This window comes from Penaeus monodon, chromosome 34 (assembly GCF_015228065.2).
Source record: "Penaeus monodon isolate SGIC_2016 chromosome 34, NSTDA_Pmon_1, whole genome shotgun sequence".
Taxonomy (NCBI): Eukaryota; Metazoa; Arthropoda; class Malacostraca; order Decapoda; family Penaeidae; genus Penaeus; species Penaeus monodon.
The window spans coordinates 31235249-31236310 of record NC_051419.1 but is presented as its reverse complement, the minus strand read 5'-3'; the positions used below and the strand labels follow the sequence as shown (position 1 = coordinate 31236310).

At 36.9% G+C, this 1062-nt stretch overlaps 1 protein-coding gene across 1 annotated transcript in view; it reads right to left on the bottom strand.

Annotated features, from left to right (window-relative positions):
• LOC119594718 (serine/threonine-protein phosphatase 6 regulatory subunit 3-A-like) overlaps nucleotides 1-1062 on the bottom strand; it is a gene marked incomplete in the record, with an annotated part of 49082 nt that overhangs the window by 46256 nt on the left and 1764 nt on the right. The window contains 1 exon segment of the mRNA XM_037943777.1: nucleotides 122-212. Within this exon segment, the coding sequence (XP_037799705.1) occupies nucleotides 122-212 (91 nt within the window).

Genomic DNA, 1062 nt, shown 5'->3' with positions numbered 1-1062 from the left:
CATAATTTGAACAAAGAGTTGCACTGATTTGCAGATGTCCTTGTAACCATATTCTTTTTTTCTGCATAGTCCCCAGAGCCACAGGAACAGGTGTAGTATGTCTCTGTAGGAACGAACTCACCTGTTCGGAGCGACGCTGAACCAGCATGCCTAGAACCTTGGAGAAGAAAGACGCCAGCAATGGATTAAGTGGCTTCTCCTTCTCTAGAAATCTGTGGGGGCAAGACAAGGACCACGGCGGGTGTTAATGTCTTTCTCGTATCGCAGTTGCTATGATAAACAGCTCCTATAATGGCTTTTGTTTTTATAGAAAAGTAACATTGTTTACAGTGACAAATACTAAAAAGGTATGAATGAGAACGATTTTACAACTGATGGAAATGTGACATGAAAATGTTTATTACTTATCTTATGTATTGATTCATTTGCATTCATTCCTTTTTGTAAAATACACTAACAGGTCTTATTCCTAACTGCTTCTCTACCAAATGACATAAAATGAAGCCCATCTTAGAAAAGTCAACCAAGCAGTAGATGAACAATTTGTACAAGAGTACACATTTCATCCTATTTTCATCCTTATGGTTTAAAAATCTTAAAAACAAATATGACAAAAATCAAAATATCCAATGAAATGCTAAACTTCAAAATGTAACAGTTTGGCTTCTACCTCTAATATTGTTGAATTCAATGCATTTTTCAGACTTAGCCTTGGCAACCTAGCAACAGTCTTTAAAAAGCTCAGAGAAGGCAAACGTGTGAAGGGAAATGTTCCTAAAAAGTAGAGTGAAGAAAGAAAGTGTCTTAGGGTGAGGAGTGTCTGGATGGCTCTGAATGATATTAGGACGAGGCAACCCACATATCTCACATTAATTACATGAAGCAAGATTACAAAATAGTAATTAAAAAATCTCCAGCAAGTTTTCTGATGGTTCATGTAAATGTAGGACTTTCAGAGTGCAACTCTGTCTGGTTGTGTGCTTGGATATAATTTTTTGACCCCTGTGCAAATTTCCATAAGTAAGTGTATCTATGTTTCCATGTGCAGGTTGTGTACTGCCT